Source organism: Mauremys reevesii, linkage group 24 (assembly GCF_016161935.1).
Source record: "Mauremys reevesii isolate NIE-2019 linkage group 24, ASM1616193v1, whole genome shotgun sequence".
NCBI classification, from domain to species: Eukaryota; Metazoa; Chordata; order Testudines; family Geoemydidae; genus Mauremys; species Mauremys reevesii.
Window position 1 is genome coordinate 18,326,948 of NC_052646.1, and position 23,325 is coordinate 18,350,272.

The 23,325-nt window shown below is 48.3% G+C and overlaps 1 protein-coding gene across 1 annotated transcript in view; it reads right to left on the reverse strand.

Moving 5' to 3' along the window:
• Nucleotides 1-23,325, reverse strand: part of LOC120390581 — a gene marked incomplete at its 5' end in the record, with an annotated part of 42,250 nt that overhangs the window by 2,817 nt on the left and 16,108 nt on the right. Inside the window, 2 exons of the mRNA XM_039513314.1 lie at nt 657-977; nt 1,977-2,323. Coding sequence (XP_039369248.1) covers nt 657-977; nt 1,977-2,323 — 668 coding nt within the window. The remainder of the gene's footprint in view (nt 1-656; nt 978-1,976; nt 2,324-23,325) is intronic.

The following is a 23,325-nucleotide window of genomic DNA, read 5'->3' on the forward strand; positions in this document are numbered from 1 at the left end:
GCTGCTGATTACCCTCTGCCCTGGATCTGCAGCGCGAGGGTCACAGGCCATTTAACGGGGGTTTGCCCTGGGGCAGGGCGGGCCGGGGTCTCTGGGCACTGAACCTGGAGCGTGTTTAGTGCCAGACAATGACTGGGTCCCGTTAACCCTCTGCTCCATATAGAGCATCCACCGATCCTGGCAGGAAGGGGAGGGATTAGGAGACACGGTGGGACAGCCTGGGGGGATCTCAGGGGGAGACTAGTGTGAGGGGGGGAATCCCAGTAAGAGGGGACTGGAATGGTGGGGGTGGATCCTAGCACAGGAGGATTCTGGGGGTAGGGCAGGTGGGGGTAGAGAGGATCCCAGAGGAGAAGGACCTGGGGGTGTGAATGGGAGGGGGGAGCCATAGCCAAGGGGGGAAGGAAGGGGTGAAAATCCCAAGGGTGAAGGGGCTGGGAGAAGAATTGGCTGAGGGTGCCTGGTGCGGGGTCGGGATCCCAGCACAAGGCTGGGTTGGGGGAGGGGCTGGAGGGCAGGGCTGGGAGCACAGGGGGGGATCCCAGCACAGGGCTGAGTTGGGATAGGGGCTAGAGGGCAGGGCTGGGGATCTCAGGGGTGGGGATGGCAGCAGAGGGGGCCGGGGGACGGCGTGGAGGGGCTGGGGGGTCACTCACAGCTGACGTGGAGCCGGACGGTTCTGCGGGTGGAAGGTCCCCGTGGTGGCCTGTAGGTGGCGCTGCAGACAAGCTCTTTGCTGTGGTCCCCCAGGCCGGGCGTGAAGTTGAGCGCAGAGCTGTGGGCCAAGGTGCCATTCCCCAGCTGGGCTGAGACGTCCCGGGCTGTGTCGCTGAACGGCCCCGTCCAGGTGACTCGGGGAGGGGGCCCGGAGCAGCGCCCAGGGGCCGTGCAGGTCACAGTCACCGGCTTCCCGGCCAGCAGCGTCCCTGGCAGCCCCAGCGCCGGTGAGATCTGGATCTCTGGCTCCTCCGTCAGCTCTGAGACACGGGGAGAGGGGAGAGAATCACTCGGGGACACGGGGACTTTCCCCTCTAGGGGCGCCGGCCCTGATCCGGCCCCAGGGCGGGGACTGGCTGGCTCAGGGGGGGCTGATGAGCGGTGTCATAAATACTGAGGGAAGAGTAACAACTCTCTGTGTGCAGTAGCATCGAATCCCTCTTTGGCAGCTGTAGTAAATCGACTTCCCTGTACGGGATTCATCAGCTCAGATAACCTAGTTGGCACCTGACCAGAAGGACCAATGAGGAAAGAAGAAACTTTCAAATCTGTGGGGGTGGGCGGAGGATTTGTTTGTTGCTCTCTCTTTGTTGTTCCCTCTCTGGACAGAGGGAAAGACTGAGCAGGTCCAACATCTCCTGGAAATATACCTGGAAGAATAGATCTAAAACCACAGATATTGTAAGGAGGCAAAGAAAGGCGCTAGGTTATCTTGTGTTTTAGTTTGTGAATTGTCCTGGGCTACAGACGTAGTTTGATTCCTGTTTTTGTAACTGTGAAGCTGAGCCAGAGGGGAATCCTCTGTTTTTTTAATCTTTTATTTACCCTGTGAAGTTACCTTCCAAACTGATTTTGCAGGTGTGATTCTATTTCTCTCTCTCTATATATATATAATTCTTTTAAGAACCTGATTGATTGTCAGTGTCCTGAAGAAAAAGAGTCTGGTCTGCGCTCACATTGCTAACCAATTGGTTGGTACATTATTCTCCAGCCTCCACAGGAAAGGTGGTGAAGGGGTTTGGGGGGATATTTTGGGCGGATTGAGATTCCAGGTTACTCTTCCCTGGATTTTCTATAAATCACGTTGTGGTGGCAGCAATAGCGTCAATGACAAGGAAGGAATTTGTGCCCTGGGAATGTTTTTAACTGAAGCTGGTAGAAAATAAGCTTAAGGGGTCCTTCTTGCAGGTCCCCACATCTGTACACCAGAGTTCAGAGTTTGGGGAACCCTCACAAGCGGTGACTGCAGTTGCTCTTACCTGGCACAGAGATCGTGAGCGCAGGGTCAGTGCCATCGGAATTGGAGCGGTAAGTGTGTTCTAACAGGCCTTTCTCGATGCTAAAGAAATATCTCCCCGCATCCGTCCGTCGGGCATCACTGATTTGCAGGGAGCAGTCACCATGCGCTGGATTCCCCGTCAGCTGGAACCGGCCCTGGGTCTCCTGCGACACCCTCAGGCTGAAGGCACTGCTGGCCACGGGAGGATCCTGGCCCACAGTAGCAGGCTCCTTGTACCAGGCTCCGTAGAGCTGGGCCGAGGGATTGTCGGTGTCGTGCGAGGCTGGAGTGCGTGAAGGTGCAGGGGACGAGAACGCAGAGACCCTCCTGCACCGACACCGACTGCGGCACCGTCAGGGTAAATCCGGGCTGTTGGGCCAGGGACCCTGCAGGGGACGGGGAGGGATCGAAGTGGGGCCCATAGAGAGCAGAGACCCACCCTGAGCTCCCCCCAGACAGGGCCGGCTCCACTCACCAGCCTGCCAAACTTGGGAGGGGGCGGCACTCTGGGTTTGTTATTGTTTGGCCAAGCGGCGCGGGGGGGAGGCGGGGCTTAGGAGGCGGGGTGCCCTGCTGGGGGGCGGGGACTTGGGTGATGCAACGCTCTGGGGGGCGGGGACTTTATCGACGCGACGCTCGGGGTGGGGACTGGGCGGGGTGACGCTCGGGGGGAGGGGCTTGTGTGATGCTCAGGGGCGGGGCCTTGGGTGCGTGACGCTCAGAGGAGGGCGGCGCTCCTTATTTTTGCTTCAGGCGCCAAAAATATTAGAGCCGGCCCTGCCCCCAGAGCTCTGCCGGTGCCCCTCACTCCCGACCTGCAGCCCCATCTGAGCCCAGCCCTGGGTCCCTGACCAAATCTCACTCCATTTAGTTTCCATCCCTCTCTACATCAGAGCCCCTGCCCCCACTCCCTGTCACTCAGCGCCCCCTAACACCACACTCGGGCACTGGAGTCCCCTCCCCCTCTGGCCAGTCTCCCTTCCAAGTCCTGGGACAGACCTGGCCCTGCTTAGCGCAGGTTCTGCCCTTCCCCTGCCCTGGGGCTGCAGGTGCTGCTTACTTACCCCTCCAGAGCAGGGCGAGGATCAGGACCCTCAGCGTGGAAGGACCCCCTGCTCTCCAGTGGGGGCCCTGAGGTGGGAGCTCCCTTTCCCCGGCGTCATGCTGTGGCGGCAGGGCTCTGCCCATGTCTGGACTGCCGGCTGGGAAAGACCTAGAGACAGACGCGGAGTGGGAAGTGTGAGAACAGAGGCTGTTTGGGGACACAGATCTGCCTGGGGGACCATCAGTGCTGCTGGGTTCTGCAATGGGCTGATCTGGGGCTGCTGGCAGCGCAGTGACCTCCCCCTCCTCAGAAAATCCCAAATCACCAGACGATCCTGAGAGATCGTGGGCTAAAAAATCCTTAAATTGGTGACAAACACTGAGATTTTCCTCTAAGAATCATGAGAGCGGCGAGGAAATCCTGATCTGGTGACAGAAGGTGGTCAGAAGACAGTACTGCTCAGTGCCTGCTTTGCTTCAGTGTAAAACAACATGTGAGCAGGCAACCAATGAAGTTACCACAGACAACAAAGGGGAAGGGCGGCAGATCGGGATCAGTAAAGAACACGTCAGAGATGTTCCGGCCAATTTGAATGAATTCAGATCAGTGGGGCAGGAAACTGTTCAACCCAGAGTGCTGAAGGAATGAGCTGAAGAACTCTTGGAGCCACTGGCAATAATATTTGCAAACTCATGGATGCCAGGTGTGGAAGCAGGGAAAGAAATTCAGCTTAGCCCAGAGATAAAGGAGAAGTTGTTTTGTGTTCAAGGTCAAGAATCAGCGCAGACTATGCTAAGTGCAAAGAAAAACTGCTTTCAGCCTCAGCTGATGTGGAAAAATAGAGACGGAGGCAAACCAAAGGCAGTACAAGTTACAGTATTGGAATTATATTTGCAAAGCTTAACTTTCCATTGAGACATGTGTGAGTATTAAAGTGGCTTAAGTCTTGGAGCATTCATATTTTTCCTGAGTGAGGTGGGAGCATTCCCAACACTCTCCATTGTTGTTTTATTATTTTTAATGAAGCTTTAAAATTTGGTTATATGGTGTGTTTTCTTCCCCCCACCTCCTGCAGTGTCAGTCTGATCACCTGACATGAGGGATAAATTGGTAACAGGAATTTGTCACAGTTTGGTGAGCAATTAAGAATGGGGGAGCCCTGCAGAATTTACACCATCTATCTGTTTTACCCTTGTTATTTTATGTTTGTTTTGTTTGGTACTGTTGGTGTTATATGTTAAGAATAGCATGATTAAAGGTAAGCCCTAATAGAATAAGGAAACACTATCTGGTTTTGTGCTGTTTTGTTTAACCGGTTACTGTTGTTTTTCTGCTCTGTTCATTTGGGCGTTAGGTGTGTGGGCGGAACTGAACTTCTCGTTTGTAATTCCTCAGAGTGGAAGCCATGTGTGCGATGAAGCTCTGAGGTTGTATTGAGATCTTTCTGTCCCACCCCCTGTAACGGACAATGTAATAGAAGTAGAAAATCTGGCTTAGACTGTAATTCTCTCTGCTTTCTGTGTAATTTTCTTTTCTGTTTAAGTGTCAGCAGACAAATGGGTGGGTCTCTGGGTAGACCCCCTAAAGTGGTTTGGATTATGTGTTAAGTAAATGTCCTTTACCCAATGGCCATGTATTTTTTCCCAGGTGGCAAGCCTTACAAGGGAGGACTCGGGTAGTCTTGTGAGTAGAAATGTTTTAGGGAAAAGACCAGAAGGGTGGGGGCTAGTTGAGAAGCCCACCCTCCTAGCTAAACTGGTAGTGGAGCAAATTGGTGCCAATGGAAGGGACGGCTCAGCGAGAAAAGAAGGATCGGGCCCAGGCGGGCAGGCAACAGACAGAGAGATTGGAGAACAGGTTGGAAACTTTTGAGGGTGTAGTGGAAAGAAGGAGTAAGTGAATATAAGCATGAGGATTTCAAATACTCAGGAGGATATTTGGAATGGTGATTTGAGTTGATAAAAGTGACTGTTGGGAGTCAAGCAAGTGATTTTTAAGGAAAGTGAAAAGTTGACTCTGTAGTTGCTGGAGGGAACAGCAGTTGAACTTTGTAAAAATGCTAAAGAGAAAAGTTTTTGGTGTCTTTGAAATGTTTGTAAATAAATTCAGGCAAAGAAATTATTAGAGTGCAATCATTTGGCTATGAACAATTTTGTTAAATCAGTTGAAGAATGTATACAGTGCTATGTAATGAAAATTTTATTAGGCTCTAAAGGCACTATAAGTGGTGATGTTTTCTTTCAGTGTTTAAAAGCAGGAGTTAAAAGTAAAAAAAGCAAGCCAGAAAGCATCTGTGTTAATGCAAATTAACTAACTGATAAGGTAGAGGCCTCTGAAACCAGGGCTGCCTATGAAACCCATACGAGAAAATATGGGGTAATTCCCCTGTTTTGCCTGAAATCAACAAGGGTATTTGTATATTTTAAGCAAAGATTGACTGTCCAGAAGGGTAGACCTCTGTTTTTGTCTTTCAGATAATCAGAGAAAACTGATGCCAGCTGAACAGCATTCAACGTACCATGCATTTACTAGCACAATAAAAATTATTTTCTGTCTTGTGGTGTTTGTCTCGTGGCCAGAATTGTTGTGTTTAATATTTTCATGAGATGGTCTGATTTGAAATCAAGCGGAAGTGTTGGATTGAAATGCAGATACTTGTTTTGTTCGACTTAGAATACAAAGTGTTTGGTTACATCAGAAAAATGTGATATACTAAAGTCTAATACATTTTCTTAAGTAAGAGAAAGAAACTACATTGGCCAAATCTTTTAATTGAGAATTGTTGTTAAAATTTGCATACCAACAGTCTTTGGAAGCAAGGACATGAAAAGTTAACCCACTCCCCATATTGTACAGGGGATCCTTCTGGCTACCTCAGACTTCTAGCCAGAGGGCTGGGGATGGTGGAAAGCTATTGGACTAGAGGTTATATTAAGTGAACTTCTCAAAGTGGGTGTGCTTGTCCTGGCTTGTTGTTCCAAAGTTCTGTAATAAGGTTATTTTAGTTAAAGGGTATATGTGGCATACACTGAATAATACGACTAATGTACTGTATAACAGTAATGTTTATGTGTTCATGGTATAAAAGAAGGTGTATAAGTAAAGAGTAAAAGTTTCCTTTGTAGGTTAAAAAAAAAGCCAAAAAGGGAGAAAAAAAAAAGAGAATAGCTAACATGCTCAGTCTAAGGATAAGGCGCTGGCCCCAGTCAAGGACACCGCTCATGGCTAAGACTTGGCTGACTACCAAGGAAAGGGGGGGATGGTTGCTGCAGTTAAACGAGATTGGTGTGCAGTGGGCAGCCCACCCTCCTCCTTGGGGACCTTTTGTAAATATTCAGATTGATTTTATTTAAATGTCTAAATGTTGTGGTTATGAATATGTATTAGTTTTAGTTGATGTATTTACCAATTGGGTTGAAGCTTTTCTCTGCAGGAAAGCAGATGTCAGGACTGTTGTGAAATTTTGCTTAAAGATTTTGTACCACGTTTTGGCATCCCTGTGAGTATCAACAGTGATCATGGAACTCATTTTACTGGACAGATTGTAAAGGAGTTATGTGCAGCTCACTGCCCTCACCACCCACAGTCTGCTGGGACAGTGGAACGCCAGAACGGGATTTTAAAAAATAAACTGGCCAAGATTTGTGCTGAAACAAACTTAAAGTGGCCAGATGCCCTTCCTTTGGCACTGATGAGTATGAGAGCCATTCCCAATCTCAAGACTGGACTCAGCCCTCATGAGATTTTGACAGGACGCCCAATGCGACTACCAACTGCACCCCCACTAACCCCAGCTCAGATGGACATTCATTTGATGGATAACATAATGCTTAAGTATTGTCAGGCACTAATGAAATGTGTTAAGTCTTTTTATACACAGGTGAAGGAAGCACTACCGACGGATCCTGTGCAACCTTGCCACTCGTTGGAACCAGGAGACTGGGTCTACATAAAGATCCATCAACGAAAGACTGCTTTGGCTCCACACTAGAAAGGCCCTTTCCAAGTCCTGTTGACTACCAACACCGCTGAGAAGTGCCACAGACTGACTGCTTGGACCCAGGATTCTCACTGCAAAAAGACCCCTCCACATCAGGAGAATTTTCCTACTGATGATTAGCCTATTCTTTCTTCTAAGAAAGGAGGGGAGGGGAGACGGTTGGGAGAGGTCCTGGTGCTCTCCACGCCAAATTTATACATTGGGAACGAGAACAACAAAATAACAACAGATATAGCCAGAGGGGGGCAGGCAGGTGTAAGGAAGAGGGGGGGGACGGATACTAGATCTACAGGTCATGCTGGTAGTACTGTGTCCCTACCGAGTTGGGTGAAAAGAGTGAGAGGAGCCCAACAGCAAAAATTAGGATATTTGTTCACCAATGCAAGAAGCTTAGGTAATAAAATGGAGGAACTGGAGCTCTTGGTCCGAGAATTGAAGCCGGATATCGTAGGAATAACCGAAACATGGTGGAACGGTAGCCATGACTGGAGTACAGGTATGGAAGGGTATGTGCTGTTTAGGAAAGACCGATGCAAAGGTAAAGGGGGGGGAGTAGCATTGTATATCAATAATGAGGTGAAATGTAATGAAATAACTAGCAATGCAATGGATAATACAGTCTGTTTGGGCAATGGTCACATTGGGGAAGAAAACTACTAGAGCCTCACCCGGGATAGGGATTGGGGTGTGCTATAGACCGGGATCTACCCTAGAGACGGATAGAGAGCTCTTTAATGTTTTTAAGGAGGTAAACACTAATAGGAACTGCTTGATCATGGGGGATTTTAACTTCCCGGATATAGATTGGGAAACAAATGCTAGTAACAATAATAGGGCTCAGCTTTTCCTAGACGTGATAGCTGATGAATTCCTTCATCAAGTGATTGCTGAACCGACGAGGGGGGATGCCATTTTAGATCTGGTTTTGGTGAGCAACGAGGACCTTGTTGAGGAAATAGTTGTAGAGGACAACCTTGGCTCGAGTGATCATGAGCTAATTCGTTTCAAAATAAATGAGAGGATAATCAATAGTGCATCAGAGACTAGGGTTTATGATTTCAAAAGGGCTAACTTTACTAAACTAAGGCGACTAGTTAGGGAAGTAGACTGGCCTAACATATTTAGGGATCTAAGGGCAGATGACGCCTGGGGTTACTTCAGGTTGAAGTTGCAGGAGATGTCAGAGGCATGTATCCCAAGAAAGGGAAAACGGCTCGTAGGTAGCAGTTTTAGACCGAGCTGGATGAGCAAGCGTCTCAGAGGGGTCATTAAGAAAAAACAGAAAGCGTACAAGGACTGGAAAATGGGAGGGATCAGCAAAGAAACCTACCTTATTGAGGTCAGAGGGTGTAGGGAAGCAGTGAGAAAGGCAAAATGACGGGTGGAGATGGACTTAGCGAAGGGGATTAAAACCAATAGCAAAAGGTTTTTTAGCCATATAAATAGGAAGAAAACCAAGAAAGAAGAAGTGGGACCGCTTAAAACTTTGAACGGAGTGGAGATTAGGGATAATCTTGGAATGGCACAATATCTGAACGAATATTTTGCCTCGGTCTTCAATGAGGCTAATGAAGGGCTAAGGAATAGTGATACAGGGACCGATGGGAATGAGGATATGGGGGTAGACATTATGGTATCGGAGGTGAAAGCCAAACTTGAACAGCTTAACGGAAGTAAATCGGGGGGCCCGGATAATCTTCATCCTAGAATATTAAGGAACTAGCGAGTGATATTGCTAGCCCGTTAGCGATGATTTTTAATAAATCTCTAAATTCGGGATTGTACCGTTGGACTGGAGATTAGCTAATGTAGTTCCTATATTCAAGAAGGGGAAAAAGTGACCGGGTAACTACAGGCCTGTTAGTTTAACATCTGTAGTATGCAAAGTCATGGAAAAATTTTAAAGAGAGAGTGGTTACGGAGCAGGAGGCCGATGGCAACTGGGATAGTTACAGCATGGATTTACGAAGGTAGATCGTGCCAAACCAACCTGATCTCCTTCTTTGAGAAAGTAACAGATTTTTAGACAAGGGAAATGCAGTGGATCTAATATATCTAGATTTCAGTAAGGCGTTTGATACGGTACCGCATGAGGAATTACTGGTTAAATTGGAAAGGATGGGGATTGAAATGAAAATCCAGAGGTGGATAAGGAGCTGGTTAAAGGAGACTGCAGAGGGTAGTATTGAAGGGGAACTGTCAGGTTGGAGGGGGGTCACTAGTGGAGTTCCTCAAGGTTCGGTTTTGGGTCCAATTTTATTCAATCTATTTATTGCTGACCTGGGAACCAAGAGTAGGAGTGGGCTGATAAAGTTTGCGGACGACACCAAGTTGGGAGGTATTGCCAATTCGGAAAAGGATCGGGATATCCTCCAGGGAGATTTGGATGACCTTGTAAGCTGGAGTATTAGTAACAGGATGAAATTCAATAGTGAGAAGTGTAAGGTTATGCATTTAGGGATGACTAACAAGAATTTTAGTTATAATCTAGGGACGCACCAGTTGCAAGTAACGGAGGAGGAGAAGGACCTAGGAGTCCTGGTTGATCGTAGGATGACCATGAGCAGGCAATGTGATGTGGCCGTTAAGAAAGCAAATGCGGTATTGGGATGCATTAGGCGAGGTATTTCTAGTAGGGATAAGGAAGTGCTAGTCCCGTTATATAAGGCGTTGGTGAGACCTCATTTGGAGTATTGTGTGCAGTTTTGGTCTCCCATGTTTAAGAAGGATGAATTCAAACTGGAACAGGTACAAAGAAGGGCCACTAGAATGGTCCGAGGAATGGAAGGCCTGTCATATGAAAGGAGACTTGAGGAGCTCGGTTTGTTTTCCTTAACCAAAAGAAGGATAAGAGGAGATATGATTACACTCTTTAAATATATCAGAGGGATAAATACCAGGGAAGGAGAGGAATTATTTCAGCTCAGTGCTAATGTGGACACGAGGACAAATGGATATAAATTGTCAGTTAGGAAATTTAGGCTAGAAATTAGACGAAGGTTTCTAACTATCAGGGGAGTGCAATACTGGAACAGCCTACCGAGGGAAACAGTGGGGGAGAAGGACCTCCATGACTTTAAGACTAAGCTAGATAAGTTTATGGAGGAGATGGTATGATAGGATACCGGGCTTAGTCAATAGGTTAATTAAGTGCCACACTGGTAAATAGTACAATGGGTCAATGATATGTTATTCTTAACCTTTTTCCAGAGGGTCTGGCTGGAGAGTCTTGCCCGCATGCTCGGGGTTCAGCTGACCGCCATATTTGGGGTCGGGAAGGAATTTTCCTCAAGGGTAGATTGGCTGTGGCCCTGGAGGTTTTTCGCCTTCCTCCGAAGCATGGGGCAGGGGTCGCTTGCTAATGGAGTGGGGAGATCGGCTAATGTGGCCTGCATCTTGCAGGAGGTCAGACTAGATGATCATATTGGTCCCTTCTGATCTATGATTCTATGATTCTATGATTCTAGTTCCACTGTGCTTCTGGACAGCAGGAAAAAGGACAAGGTGACGTGCTCGTAACCTCTCCCTTGTCCACTGACAGACCTACTGTGCCTTTGAACTTTTCTAGAAAAAGCAAAACCATTACAGGGTGATGTCCTGGTAATCTCCCCTGTAGGATGCTGAACCACGACTGCTTCGGGAAAGAAGAAGAAACACCCACTCCACTGACATTGCCAAAGTCCAGGAATTCCTGACCAGAAAGGACATTGAGAACTGACCCTGGTGAAGAAACGAAGAATTACACACTGGCAGGAAAATATTTGTGGGACCCTTGCTTGGGAATGTGGTATTGATTGGATTTTGGGGTTTATTCTACAGGCTGCGCCCTGTGTTTTGGATAAATCCTTCAGTATGTATTGCCCTCCCTAATTGGATTTTAAATGACATTGCCCTTATCCAGTTTTCAGATCACTTCTACATACCCGGATTGCTCACAACGGGCTGCCATTGGATTAGCACAACAAAAAGCCTGGGTTATTTCCTCTGGACAAAAAGGGAATTGACCAGATCCCTGTGGGCTGGGGCCAATAGTGTAGTAGCCATTTGGAATATTCTTAAAGGTCAAGAACATGATAAGAAATTGGGCCAACTAGAACAGGCCACTAGCCTTATTTTTAAAGCTCAGCTATCTTAAGTACAGGCTGGAGTTGGTGAGTTACATGTCATTTCCACCCTTAAATGACCCAGAAGTTGCTGACAGAGATGGTATTGAATATCACTGAGGCTGGGAAGGCATTGCAGTGGGATCTAGACCAGACTTGGCCCACTGCCCTTACAGACACATCAGGAGTACCATCTGATTTATGGTCATGGAAACATACTTGGACACTTTCTGGATGGAAGTGTGAACATTTACAGTACTCCTTCCAAGCATATGGACCGGTTAGAGTGGGTGTGGGCTCCCACATACCGAATCCTGCTGGGTCCATGGGGAGGATGCATGTGGGACTGTAATTATTTACCGAGACATCTGGGAAATTAGACCACCTGGTATACCTAACTGATTTCTAGACAGTACCCCTAGAATAACACCTGACATTTTGGATAAGAATAGAGAGTCAATGGACATTTTGGCCGTTAGAACCACCACAGCTCAGTGTATCTATAAACTGATGCCAGGGGAAGTTGTCACTGTTTATGACAATATTTGCTGAGAGGGTGGAGGTCAAGGAACTACCCTGATGGGACACCCATTTTTTTTCAAGCTAATGATAGCTGTGTGTACGTTAAAGCCACCACATTGCAAGATATACATATTAATCTTACCACTGCTGCAGGCAATCATATCATTTTCTGGCCTGCAGATAGAATGTTGCAAGTAGCTCTTAGATTTCAGGTATATTTTAATTGGACTAGAGTAGTGCCTGATCGGTTTCAAAATTTGCTTTCATTGTTACCAAAGGTTCAAAGAATCTCTGAATTGCAAGGGCAAATTCACATGCTTCAGAATATATATCAAGCTGAAAAGAATGCCTTTCATACAGCTTATAGAGTGTCTACTTTATGTACTAAGTATGATGTCTTGTGCTTTGTAACCAAAATTGTACAACAGCCCCATTATATTATTCCTATGGGAATGTTATTGTTTATAGTATTGTTAGTTAGCTTCGGATTATGTTGTTGTTGTTGTTGTAAAAAACGTAATAATAGCAATACCTTTCATGTTCATGCTAATCATGCATTGTCATTACATCCAATCAAAACACCTAAGGTTGAAACATCTGATGTAGAATCTGAAATCCATGAATTAATGCAAATAGAGATTTGATAATATTTGTTGTACTAGAAGTACAAAAGGGGGGAGTGTGGAAGCAGGGAAAGAATTAATAAGGATTTGAAGGGGATTTTAATGCATGTCAGTCAGTTAGCAAGAGTTAGCCTAGCTGTAACCCTAATGACGTGAGACTTGTAGAAGCAAAGATAGTGTGGGACAGACGAACGAACTGTGTAAAAAGTTATTACGACCTTGCTGTAACCAAATATGCAGGCTTGCTTTTTCTAGTAGTGAGACAAATAAGATAGCAGAAAGGCTTATGTATAAACAAATGCAATTGTTTCTTTTTACCATCTGTATTATTGCTAGAAATTGTCTGTAACAAAGGTATAAAGGCTTGCTGTAATGGTTTACCAGTTGAGAGACCTGTCCAGAACTGGGGCAACCCTGTGTCCTATGGCACTCTCTCCCTCCATTGTAATTACTGGAGAAATAATAAAGTATTTGATTTTGCTGCACCCAAACAAAAAGCGAGAACTGAGTTTTTCTCCGACACAGGAGAGGTCCCAGAAGATGGGGGAAGGGCTAACAGAGGGGCCATCTTAAAAAGGGGAAAAGGGAGGAGCTGGGGAACTATAGACCTGTCATCCTGACCTCAACAAATGGAAAGCCACTAGAACAACGTAGAAAACCTTCAATTTGTGAGGACAAAAGTGTGATCACCAGCATGGATTTACCAAGAACAAATCCTGCCAAACTAGCTTGGTTTCCTTCTTTGACAAGGTAACTGGTTGGGGGCTGGGGAAAAGCAGTGGGCATAACATACCTGGATTTCAGCAAGGCTTTTGATACAGTCCCACATGACATTCTCATAAGGAAGCTGGAGAAGACTTCTGACGGAACTCAAATGTGAAATTGCAGAACTACTAACTCTCATTTAAATCAGCTTCTGTACCAGATGACTGGAGGAGAGCTAATGTGACACCAATTTTTAAAAAAGGCTCCAGGGGTGATCCTGGCAATTGAAGGCCAAGAAGCCTAACTTCAGTGATGGGCAAAATGGTTGAAATTATAGTAAAGTGAAACTATAGCAAAGAGCAGAATGATCAGATGCAGAGATTTGTTGGGGAAGACTCAATATGGTTTTTGTAAAGGGAAATCATGGTTCACCAAACTCCTAGAATTTTTGGAGGGAGTCAACAGCATGTGGACAAGGGTGACCCAGTCCATGTACTTAGATTTTCAGAAAGCCTTGGACAAGGTTCCTCCCAAAAGGCTCCTATGCAAAGTGAGCTGTCATAGGATAAGTGGGAAGATCCTCTCCTGGATCAGTGATTGGTTAAAAGATAGCAAACAAAGGACAGGAATAAATGGCTAATTTTCACTGTGGAGAGAGGTAAATAGTGGTGTCCGCAGGGGTCTGTACTGGGACCAGTGCTGTTCAACATGTTCATAAATGATCTGGACAAAGGGGTAACCAGTGAGGTGGAAAAATTTGCAAATGATACAAAACTTCTCAAGATAGTTAAGTTCAAAGCTGACCGCAAAGAGCTACAAAGGGATCTCACAAAACTGGGTGACTAGGTAACAAAATGGTAGATGAAATTCAATGCTAATAAATGAAAAGTTATGCACATTGGGAAACATAATCCGAACTATACATATAAAGTGGTGGGGTATAAATTAGCTGTTACCACTCAAGGAAGAGATCTGAGAGTAACTATGGAGAGTTCTCTGAAAACACCCACTCAATGTGCAGCGGTCATCAAAAGAATTTTTTGGGCATCATTAAGAAAGGGATAGATAATAATACAGAAAATATCATATTGCGTCTATATAAATCCATAGTAACACTCAAATCTTGAATACTGTATGCAGTTCTGGAGGCCCCATCTGAAATTGGAATTAGAAAAGATTCAGAAAAGGGCAACAAAAATGATTATGGGTGTGGAGCAGCTTTCATAGAAGGAGAAATTACTAAGACTGGGACCGTTGTGCTTGGAAAAGAGACCACTATGGGGGGATATGATAGGATCTATAAAATCCTGACTAGTGTGGAGACAGTAAATACGGTGGTATGATTTACTCCTTCCCATAACACAGGAACTAGAAGTCCCCAAATGAAATGAATAGGCGGCAGGTTTAAAAGAAATGTAAGGACATATTTCTTCACACAACGCACAGTGAACTCTGCAGACAGGGTGGGGCGCTAATGCTGCCCTCTCTGCCCCACAGCTGCATTCCCCCCTCCCCCGCTCAACCCTGCTCCTCCTGCAGCTGGGACTCTCCTCATTGTCAGTGTTATGGGAGCTGGGGAACCCCCTGCTGTAAGTGGCCCCCGGAGCCGACGCCTCCAGTGTGGTCCCCCATAGGGAGCCCTGGGGTGGGACCCTGCTTGGGCTGGAGGGGCCACGGCAGAGCTGTGTGGGCGGAGAGCCCAGGGCTGGGATAGCAAGGGGCTGCGGGTCGGGATTGAGGGGCACCCCAGTCTCCACAGACCATCCAGCTCCCTCCCCCTCATTTCCACTCACCCCTACACCTGCAGAGGGGGGCTCAGCACCTGGCTCTCCGACCCTGCAGCCCGGGTTCCCCAGCATTTGTGACTCGAAGCCTGGGGAAGCAGCATGCGCAGGAACCTGAAAGCAGAAGTGGGCGCTGGCAGGGGCCATTGGGGGGAGATGCTTTCTCAGAAACCCCTGAATCAGCATCTGCCAACTTCCCCTCTCTCTGGCTGTCACTGCCTGCGGCTTCCGTGCAGGAGGGGCAGGCTGCATATTGCTTGTGGGGCTGGAAATAGAACCCAGGAGTCCTGGCTCTGGACCCTGCTAAACCCCGACTCTCCTCCCAGAGCTGGGACAGAAATCGGGAGTCGTGATTCTCTGCCTCCACCCGCCACTGTAACCCAATAGACCCTGCTCCCCTCCCAGAGCTGGGATAGAACCCAGGAGTCCTGGCTCCCAGCCCCCACTGCTCTAACCTGCCAGACCCCCCTCACCTCCAAGAGCCAGGGACAGAACCCAGTAGTGGCGGGTGGGGGGGTGCCCAGCCCCTGCATCTCCTCTAACCCTTTATTTCTGCTGTCTCCAGTTACAAAACGATATTTTAACACTAGCAGTTTGCACCTCTTATCATACTGTATGGGCTGCAGATCCTAATCACTTACCCAGAGCTGAGATGCGTTCGCCTCTGGGGTGGGACAGCTGCAAAGAGCTCACTGGCACCACTCAGAGAATCCTTCCTAAATAAAAAATACTAAATCCTAAAATACTGAATTAACTTTAGGAAAAACAAAGAAATATGCACAGATCCATATCCGTCGGATGCACGAAAGCTCATGCTCCAAAACGTCTATTAGTCTATAAGGTGCCACAGGACTCTTTGCTGCTTTTACAGATCCAGGCTAACACGGCTACCCCTCTGATATATAAACAGGGGGTTTTGCCATGAAACTTTGGGTTCATCCTGCCAACACTTCCCAGGAACATCATGTTGCGACCAACAGAACCAGGCTCCTCCCTACCCTTGATCAACCTAGCTGTCATTCATTTATTTAGGGTGTTTTGCAGACTCAATAATAAAATAATGTTCAGTTCTCTCTATTCTTTCCTGGACCTGTACAGAATAGAGACACAAGTAAGGGGCTTTGAACCTTCCTGTCTTTTGTTGTTGTTAATATTTTTTCCCATGGATGTTCCAGCCCGGGAGCACCCACAGAGTCGGCCCCTGAGCTTTTTCCAGCCTCCCAGGTAGCTCCTAAGTCTGCTGGGAAAAGACACAAACATACACGTATCCCTTCTCCCAGCAGACTGACTCAGCCCGGAAGTGCAGGGGACAAATTAAGCCCCAGATGGGGAGGTGGGTAGGGAGGCAGTGGGGGCCAGGGGCGATGGGGGATGGATGGATGGGGTGCTTGGAGAGGCAGTGGGAGCTGTGGGTCATTGGGGGGTGAGCCTGGGCCAGAACCTACTGCTCCATGGCGAGGGTCCAGGGCCAGAGCTCACCACTGAGTGGCCATGAGAAAGATCCCAAAGCCCACAGGATGGGGCCCAGGGATGGACTATGGGGCCTGGAGTTAGAGCCCCAAACCCCACAGTTGGACCCCACCCCCCCAGGGCTGAAGACCGACCCCACCACCCCCGGGAAGGTGGGGAACTCACTGGCCCCCTGCTCCTCCAGTGTTTGTGTCTCCAGATGGGGCAGGGCCAAACCCCTGCTTGTGGGCCTGGGAGAGGGGCCTCTGCTTTGCCCCCTCACCCCCCAATCACCACTGGGGAGGCTCTGGCTGCAGGAAAAGCCACATTTGAGAAACACATCCCTAGAACGTCTTGCACAACCTGGCTCCAGTGGGTGGATCAGTTACAGGTTAAAAGATAGGAAGCAAAGGGTAGGAATAAAATGTCCATTTTCACAGTGGAGAGAGGTGAATAGTGGTGTCCACCAGTGTTCTGCATTGGGACCAGTGCTGTTCAACATATTCATAAACGATCTGGAAAAAGCGGTAAACAGTGAGGTGGCAAAATTTGCAGGTGATACAAAACTACTCAAGATAGTTAAGTTCAAAGCTGACCGCAAAGATCAAACCAGACTGTGAAGAGCTACAAAGGGATAACAAAATGGCAGATGAAATTCACTGTTAATAAATGCAAAGTAATGCACATTGGAAAACATAATCCCAACTATATATATAAAATGAGCTGTTACCATTGAAGAAAGAGATCTTGGAGTCACTGTGGATAGTTCTTTGAAAACACCCACTCAATGTGCAGCGGCCGTCAAAAAAGTGAACAGAATGTTGGGAATCTTTAAGAAAGGGATAGATAATAAGACAGAAAATATCATATTGCCGCTATATAAATCCATGGTACGCCCACATCTTGAATACTGTGTGCAGTTCTGTGGCCCTATCCCAAACTGGAATTGGAAAAGGTTCAGAAAAGGGCAACAAAAATGATTAGGGGATGGAACAATTTCCATATAAGGAGAGATTTATAGGACTGGGACTCTTCAGCTTGGAAAAGAGACAACTAAGGGGGGATATGATAGAGGTCTATAAAATCATGACAGGTCTGGAGACAGTAAATGCGGTGGTATGATTTACTCCTTCCCATAACACAAGAACCAGGAATCCCCAAATGAAATTAATAGGCCGTAGGATTAAAAGGAATGTAAGGACGTATTTCTTCACACAACGCACAGTCAACCTGGGGAGCTCTTTGCCAGAGGAATTTGTGAAGGCCAAAACTATAACAGGGTTCAAAAAAGAACTGGATAATTTCATGGAGGACAGGTCCATCAATGGCTATTAGCCATGATGGACAGGGATGGTTTCCTTAGTCTCTGTTTGCCAGAAGCTGGGAATGGGTGTCAGGGGATGGATAAATTGTTGATTCCCTGTTCTGTTCATTCCCTTTGGGGCTCCTGGCTTTGACCACTGTCGGAAGACAGGATACTGGGTTAGATGGACCTTTGGTCTGACCAGGTATGGCCATTCTTATGGAGAAATGTGGGCTCAGTGGAACTACCATTAGGTGGATCATAACTAGTTAACCAACCGCAAACAACAAGTAACTGTTATTGGAACAATGTGGGATTGGAGGGAGGTCTCAAGTGGGGCTCCACAGGGATCTGTGCTGGGTCCTGTGTTGTTTAACATCTTTATCAATGACTTGTATGGAGGACTAGGGAGCAGACTGATCAAATCTGCAGATGACACAAACACTTGCGAAGGCTTTGGAGGATGAAGCTAAAATTCAGAGGAATCTCGATAAATTGGAGAACTGGGCTGTAGACGACACAATGAAATTCATGAAGAACAAATGGAAGGTGCTCCACTTAGGGAAGAAAGACCACACAAATACAGGATGGTGAAGAACTGGCCTGGCAGCAGCACTGCTGAGAAGCAGCTGGGAGTTTTGGTGGATCACAACCTCGACAGGAGTCAGCAATGCGATGTTGTTGCAAAAAAAAAAGCAAATGCAATTTCAGGTTGCATTAACAGAGGCAGAGCATGCAAGTCACGGGAGGTGACATTACCGCTCTACTCACTATTGGCTAGGGCTCAGCTGGGGACTGTGTCCAGTTTTGGTCACCAAAGTATAGAAAGGATGCAGAGAAACTGGAAAGGATTCAGGGGTGAGGGATAAAGATGATCAAAGGGATGGAATAGAAGCCCTAGGGGCACAGCCTGAAGGAACTGGGCATGGGTGGTTTGATATAGAGATTGAGCGAGGGGGACATGATCGCGGTTTTCAAATACTTGAAAGGCTGCCATAGAGAAGCTGGAGAATGGTTGTTCTCTCTCGCCCCAGAGGGCAGGACAAGGGGATCCCCCATGGCCCATGAACCATCCCTGCCAGAGTAGGGTGAGAGAGGCCCCACTGCCGAGTGCTGTAGGCGTAGGGACTGGCCCTGAGAGATGCAGCCTCCATCCCCATCCCTGGGGCGGGACCCTGCTTGGACTTGAGGGCATCAGCAGAGTTGTGGGGTGGGGAGCCAGGGGCTGGGATAGCAAGGGGCTGAGGGTCAGGATTGAGAGGCACCCCGAGACCATTCAGCTCCCTCCCCCACCCTAGTTCCACTCACCCCTAGACCTGCAGGGGGGGACCCGGCCCCTGGCTCTCCGACCCTGCAGCCCGGGTTCCCCAGGGTTTGTGACTTGGAGCCTGGGGAAGCAGCAACAACAGGAATGTGAAAGCAGAAGTGCGTGCGGACAGGAGGGGGTTGGGGGGAGATGCTCTCTCAGAAACCCCAGCATCCTCCCAACTTCCTCTCCTTCTGGCTGGGGCTGCCTGCGGCTTCCCTGCAACAGGGGCAGGCTGCATATTGCTTGTGGGGCTGGAAATGAAACCCAGGAGTCCGAGCTCTGAGCCCCTCTACACCTCACTCTCATCCCAGACCTGGGATAGAACCCAGGAGTCCTGATGCCCTGCCTCCAACCTCAGCTCTAACCCACTAGACCCTGCTCCCCTCCCAGAAGCAGGGACAGAACCCAGGACTCCTGGTTCTGAGACCCTCTTCACCTCACTCTGGTCCCAGAGCTCTGGATGGACCCAGGAGTCCTGGCTCCCAGCCCCACTGTTATGACCACTCCCCTCTCAGAGTCGGGAATAGAACCCAGGAGTCCTTGCTACCTGCCCCCCATTCCAGGTCTATCCCTTTATTATTGTATTTTCCAGTCACACAATAATATTTTAACGTTAGCAGCTCACACCGCTTTTCGTATTGTACATGCTGCAGATGCTAATCACTCACCCCAAGCTGAGATGCAGCTACCTCTGGGGCGGGGCAGCTAGGGAATAGCCACACAGCGACACTACCTCAGGGTTGCTCACCTGGAGCTGAGATGTGTCTGCCTCTGGGGTGGGGCGGCTGGGAATAGCGCACTGGAACAGCAGATACCTGGTTAGGATGGCTAGTAAATCCCAACTCCAATGGGAAGAGCTGGGTGCGTGTGAAGATCTGCCTGGCAGGGAGCGGGTGCATGTGTCAGGGCGAGGGCTGGGGCGAGATGTGAGATTTCAAGACAGGAAGGGGAAGTCAGCATGTGACTCTGATCCTAGAACATCTTGCAGAAGCCGGTTCCAGTGGTTGGAGATCTCAGTGCCATCGATGCAAGAGGGAGATTGTCACAGATTCAGGCAGTTCCCATGGACAGTCAGCTTCCGGCCCCACTAAGTGAGGCAGGGGGGGGGACTGGCTGGGAAGGTAATGGGGCACAGGGCCTTTCTCCTCTATGGGGCGCTGGCTCCAATCTGCCACAGGGTGGGTTTGACTGTGCCTCGGGGGAACAACCTACACCCCCATTTTTATCATTAGAAAATGATTGTGTGGTATACAATGCAAAGTTTGTCATTTCGGGTGTCTTCAGAAGGCTTGTGATGCACTGAGCATTGCTGCTATAGTGATGTTATAGTAACTGTTGCTACAGTAATGTTCATAGAATCATGCAATATCAGGGTTGGAAGGGACCTCAGGAGGTATCTAGTCCAACCCCCTGCTCAAAGCAGGACCAAACCCAACTAAATCATCCTAGCCAGGGCTTTGTTGATCCGGGCCTTAAAAACCTCTAAAGAAGGAGATTCCACCACCTCCCTAGGGAACCCATTCCAGTGCTTCACCACCCTCCTAGTGAAAGAGTTTTTCCTAATATCCAACCTAGACCTCCCACACTGCAACTTGAGACCATTGTTCCTTGTTCTGTCATCTGCTACCTCTGAGAACAGTCTAGATCCATCCTCTTTGGAACCCCGTTTCAGGTAGTTGAAAGCAGCTATCAAATCCCCCCTCACTTTTCTCTTCTCCAGACCAAACAAGCCCAGTTCCCTCAGCCTCTACTCAGAAATCATGTGCAACCCCTGATCATTTTCGTTTCCCTCCTCTGGACTCTCTCCGATTTGTCCACATCCTTTCTGTAATGGGGGGTGTAGCGGGGTGGTTAGCCCAGTCCTGCCCTGAAGGTCTTGAAAGCAGCTGTGAAGAGGGCTGCAGCTCTGAGACCTGGGCTGATTGGGGAAGTAGCCACAGCTGGGCCATGTCCCAGTCAGGCCCCAGCTGGCCTGTATAAAAAGGGTTGTCTCTCTGTATGTCTGCAGGGAGCTGGACACAGGGTACCTGAGTGGAGCAGTGCTGGGGAAAGACAGAGGAGCTTTGAGCTAACAGGTACTGAGGGTTGCAGAGGCAGCCCAGGGTAGGCCAAGGCAGCAGGTCCAAAACCAACTTTACCAGTGATGAGTGGCTGATACTGCAGCCTGCCCCAGGGCGTGGGGCTAGATGATGACTGGCAGTAGCCATACACTGAGGCGAGGTGGGGATAGTGGGTGGGGGTTCCCTGAGGAGAGGAGACCCTAAGGCTGAGGGGTTACTGCCAGGCATCAGCACCAGAGAAAAGGGGCACCGGGGTCCTGGGAGGGACACGGGTCCAGCGGCAAGGCGGTTCACTGGCCTGCAGAGGGTGCTCCAAGGCTGGCAGAGCTAATGCCCAACAGAGACCAGCAGGAGGCACCGCAGGGGTGAGTCCGCTCTTCTACAGGGGGCCCCAAACTGGACGCAATACTCCAGTTGTGGCCTCCCCAGCTCTGAATAGAGGGAATAATCGCTTCCCTCGATCTGCTGGCAATGCTCCTACTAATACAGCCCAAGAAGGGCGCACTGCTGACTCCTATCCAGCTTCTTATCCACTGTAACCCCCAGGTCCTTTTCTGCAGAACTGCTGCTTAGCCAGTCGGTCACCAGCCTGTAGCGGTGCCTGGGATTCTTCCATCCTAAGTGCAGGACTCTGCACTTGTCCTTGTTGAACCTCATCAGATTTCTTCTGGCCCAATCCTCCAATTTGTCTCGGTCACTGTGGACTCTATCGCTACCCTCCAGCATATCTACATCTCCTCCCAGCTTAGTGTCATCCACAAACTTGCTAAAGGTGCAATCCATCCCACCATCCAGATCATTAATAAAGATATTGAACAAAACCGGCCGCAGGACCGACCCCTACGCTTGATACCGGCTGCCAGCTAGACATCAAACCGTTGATCACTACCCATTGAGCCCGACGATCTAGCCAGCTTTCTATCCACCTTATAGTCCATTCATCCAAACAATACTTTTTTAACTTGCTGGCATGAATACTGTGGGAGACGGTATCAAAAGCTTTGCTAAAGTCAAAATATATCACGTCCATTGCTTCCCCCATATCCACTGAGCCAGTTATCTCATCATCGAAGGCAATCAGGTTGGCCAGGCATGACTTGCCCTTGTTGAATCCATACTGACTGTTCCTGATCACTTTCCTCCCCTCAGGTACTTGAAGAACTTGAGGACCTGCTCCACGATTTTTCCAGGGAGTGAGGTGAGGCTGACTGGCCTGTAGTTCCCCAGGTTCTCTTTCTTCCCTTCTTTTAAAAGATGGGCACTACCCTATATTTGCCTTTTTCCAATTGTCCGGGACCTCCCCTGATTGCCATGAGTTTTCAGAGAGAACAGCCAATGGCTCTGCAATCACATCAGCCAACTCCCTCAGCACCCTCGGATGCATTAGATCTGGTCCCATGGATAAGTGCATCTACTGCTTTTCTAAATAGTCCTTAACCTGTTCTTTCACCACTGAGGGCTGCTCACCTCCTCCCCATGCTGTGCTGCCCAGGGCAGCTGTCTGGGAGTTGACCTGGTCTGTGAAGACCGAGGCAAAAAAAGCATTGAGAACTTCAGCCTTTTCCACATCCTCTGTCACTAGGTTGCTTCCCCCATTCATTAAGGGTCCCACACTTTCCCTGACCTTTTTCTTCTTGCTAACATACCTGTAGAAACCCTTCTTGTTACCCTTCACATCCCTTGCGTACGGTAACTCCAGTTGTGTTTTGGCCTTCTGATGACACCTCTGCAAGCTCGAGCAATATTTTTATACTCCTCCCTAGTAATCTGTCCAAGTTTCCACTTCTTGTAAGCTTCCTTTTTGTGTTTAAACTCACCAGAGATTTCATTGTTAAGCCAAGCTGGTCGCCTGCCATATTTGCTAATCTTTCTGCACATTGGGATGTTTTGTTCCTGCGCCCTCATTAAGGTTTATTTAAAGTGCAACCAGCTCTCCTGGACTCCTTTCCCCCTCACAGTAACCTTCCAGGGGATCCTGCCCATCAGTTCCTTAAGGAGTCTAAGTTTCCTTTTCTGAAGTCCAGGTTCTGTATTTTCCTATTCTTCTTTCTTCCTTTTGTGAGGATCCTGAACTCGACAATCTCAGGGTCACTGCTGCCCAGCTTGCCGCCCACTTCTACTTCCCCTTCCAATTCTTCCCTGTTTGTAAGTGTGTTATAGTGATGTTATAGGTTGTAATTTCATGTATATCGTTATGAGGCTGAAAATGTGTCCTCATGTTTTAAAACAGGTCCAGGCAAAACTCTCCAGGAGCAGAGAGGCAGTTCACACCTCATCAGGGTATGTATGAGACAAACCCTGCCCAGCCTCACAGGAACAAAGGACACTGGCCTAGGCAGCAACAAAGGATCAGTTGGACTCTGGAGTGAGTCACCCCCCGACCCTTGGTCAGTTTGGGACTGCGATGAGGTAATGCTCACCTGACT